This window comes from Phyllobates terribilis, unplaced genomic scaffold (assembly GCF_046119375.1).
Source record: "Phyllobates terribilis strain yellow unplaced genomic scaffold, ASM4611937v1 Scaffold_11__3_contigs__length_659146591, whole genome shotgun sequence".
In the NCBI taxonomy this organism is placed as follows: domain Eukaryota; kingdom Metazoa; phylum Chordata; class Amphibia; order Anura; family Dendrobatidae; genus Phyllobates; species Phyllobates terribilis.
The window spans coordinates 627,366,821-627,370,109 of NW_027362771.1; the positions used below are offsets into that span (position 1 = coordinate 627,366,821).

The 3,289-nt window shown below is 35.9% G+C and overlaps 1 protein-coding gene across 1 annotated transcript; it reads right to left on the minus strand.

Annotated features, from left to right (window-relative positions):
- Positions 1-1,528: 1,528 nt before the first annotated feature.
- Positions 1,529-2,446, minus strand: LOC141165430 (olfactory receptor 11A1-like). The gene has a single exon (XM_073651031.1). The coding sequence runs from the start codon at positions 2,285-2,287 to the stop codon at positions 1,529-1,531; it is 759 nt and encodes a 252-aa protein (XP_073507132.1). The 5' UTR covers positions 2,288-2,446.
- Positions 2,447-3,289: the final 843 nt, after the last annotated feature.

Consider the following 3,289-nt stretch of genomic DNA (forward strand, 5'->3'; position numbering starts at 1 on the left):
TTTATTTAAACAGTGCTTTTAAAAAATATTTCATATCCCATAAACTATTTCACATTTTTTCAAGTTACACCCACAAACTTAAATTTCATTTATTGGGGGTTTTATGTGATACCAATACAAAATAGCAAGTATTTTTGAAGTGTAAAGGAAATGGTACAGGATTTTCTAACATAAATCTTAAAATTCTGAGATGCATTTGTATTCAGCCCCCTGTAGTCTGATATGTAGTCTGATACACCTAAATTAAATCCTGACTGACCAAACACCTTCAGAAGTCACATAATTAGTAAATTGAGACCACCTGTGTGCAATTTCTTACACACCTCAGAGGTTTGTTGGAGAACATTAGGGATCAAACAGCTTCATAAAAACCAAGGAGCACACCAGAGAGGTCAGGGATAAAGTTGTGGAGAAGAGTATGGATGAGCATACCCATGGATGTTTGGATTCTTGTACTCGACTCGAACTTCTTTCCAAAGTTCAGTTTGGGTACCAGAACTGTACCCGAACTTGAACCAGAACACAAACCCCATTGAAAACAATTGGTCCCAGACTTTTCAACTAGAAAATATACTCTCTTTTTCTATTTTTCTGTCTTTCTCTTTTTCCTTCTTCTATCTCTTTCTCTTTATCTTTCTTTTTCTCTTCCCCTGGAACTCTGAAAATTTCAGGTCCGCTCATCCCTAGAGAAAAGTAAAGCAGGGTTAGGTTATTAATTATATTTAAATTGCCTGTTTGCTACCATCTAAAACTATCCAAATACTGATAGCCAAATATCAGTTAAGATAACTTTGACATTACTAAAGCTGTGTTTGTTTGAAAGAGAATAAAATTGGTTGGATACAGTCCTAGTAGACATCAGACTTTTCTTCTAGGCTTCTATCTGGTTATATGCATTAGTTTTGCATATCAATTAAAGTCTGCATGGTATAAAAAGATTCATTCAAGATGCACAAACCTGACAAATTAAGTCTTGGATAATTAAGTGTCAAGTAAACAGATTAATGATTGTCTTGATTTTGACAGAAGTTTTAATCTAAGATAATATATAACTTGGGCACCGCAGTTGAGTGTTCACTTTTCCTACAGCAAACAAATTTCCAGTCTCCAGGGCCACTTCTTGGTCAATGATAAGACTTCTGTCTCCAGAAGAGTCTGAAGACATTGTTGAATCCAACAAAAGCCTCAATGGTTTGTCCAAACTTGAAAATTATTTCTTCTGACAACAACACTCGTCCAAGGATTATGTCGGCTGTTTTAGCTGAGCTTCATTAAAGTGACTGTGTTATCGGGCATTACAACACACAACCCATAGACAGGTGTGATTTATTTTTTTTAGAAAAAAGTCGCCATGTTTTTACCAATCCTTGTCAACACAATTATTACATGGTACGAGAAAGAGGTTTTGGAAATCAGGTACTGCATATTTTATGGTTTTCTATGATTGTACTATTAAAATATATTGATAAGTACACTATAATCGAATCTCATAAATGTAATTCCATGAAAAATATTGATTTTGTATCTATCAACATAGAAGAAATTTAAGTGCCATTCTGATCTCCTGGTTCCTCAAAGTGTAGATAATGGGATTAAAGAATGGGGTCACCACAGTGTTAATTAGTGATAACATTTTATTTAAGCTGAAGGAATATCCTCTGGATGGAGATAAGTACAGAATGATTAGTGTCCCATAATACGTACAGACAACAGCCAGGTGTGAACTACAAGTGGAGAAGGCCTTTTCTTTACCAGCCTTTGAGGACATATGAAAAATGGAGTAAGATATGAGAATGTAGGTTCCAATAATAAAAAGGAACTGAATAAGACCAACAAACAAAGCCACAATGGAGACTTCTGTTTTTACCAAGGTTAAGTCTGAGCAAGAAAGTTCTAGAACTGGAGCAACATCACAAAAGAAATGGTCTATGACATTTGGCCCACAAAAATGTAGTTGTAAGATAAGTGAGTGGGTAATAAGAGGCTGTAGAAAACCCACCATCCATGAGTACGTAATAAGACCAGTGAGAAGTTTATTGTTCATAATTGACATGTATCTCAATGGTCTACAAATGGCCAAATATCGATCAAAAGACATCACAGTGAGGAGACAACATTCTGTAATAGTGGAGACCCCAAAGAAATATAACTGAGTAATGCAGCCCAGAGCTGGCACACTTGTATTACCTAATAAAATCACATGGAGCGCATTGGGGGCAACTGTGGTGCTGATAAGGATATCCGAGAGCGAGAGGTGACTGAGAAAAACATACATGGGAGACTTCATTTTGTTGTTGGAGCTTGATGAAATAAGCGAGAAGATCGACAGATTTGCAACTACAGTGACTACATAAAGGAAAGCAATAAGAATGAAAAAGGGGATACGAAAAAGACCAAGATCTTGAAATCCCAGCAAAATAAATTCTCCAACTATCGTGTGGTTAACCTGCAAGGACAATAAAAATGTTATATATATAAAATTTTATGAAATAAGATAGAAATCTATAAAATATGCATGACATGAACATTTAAGGTATTTAAGTTCTGCTGTTAATTAATTTTCTCTATTTATGAGGTATATTAAGTCCAGTAAGGAAGAGCATTCAAATTGTATTTCTTTAGAATTTCTCCAGCATCCAAGGAGTAACGTTTCTTCCTGCTGAGAGTAACATGTTAAGCATGTCAAGGTGAGAAACTTTTTAGCCGCAATGCTCCTCTGGGAAATATGCAAATTGTCTCTTCAGAGAGAAAGATGACTAGAACTCTAGTGCCACCTATTGGAAGTAGCAATCCTACAAGTCAATATCGACTCTATAACAAGCCTTGTCACAAGACTTGAAAAAAAAATCCAGAACCAGAATCTCAATTTGCAGACACTGTGTTTTGGGGTACTGCCTCTCGTCAGTGTAAAGTGTGAGATCTGGTTTTTGCTGGGTGAAAGACATCTAACTGGGATCCAAGCGAGCCTTGTCACATGAAATAGGGGCAGTACCTCCAAACACAGTGTCTTAAAAATGAGATTCTGGTTCTGGATTTTAGTCATGTGACAAGTCTCGTTAGAGAGTTGATACTGACTTTTAGGATTGCTACTTCCTATAATTGGCACTATAGTTCTAGTCCTCTTCCTCTCTGAAGAGACAATTTAGAATTTCTCAAAATATTGAAATTCTAGCAAATCTGAAATGTTTAAGTTGTTGATATTTGCATGGGTTAAAACCCATAAAAAGAAGATAAAAACTTATAAACTGTCACACCCATCTTACACCCTCACCTATCCCTGCAGCTGCTT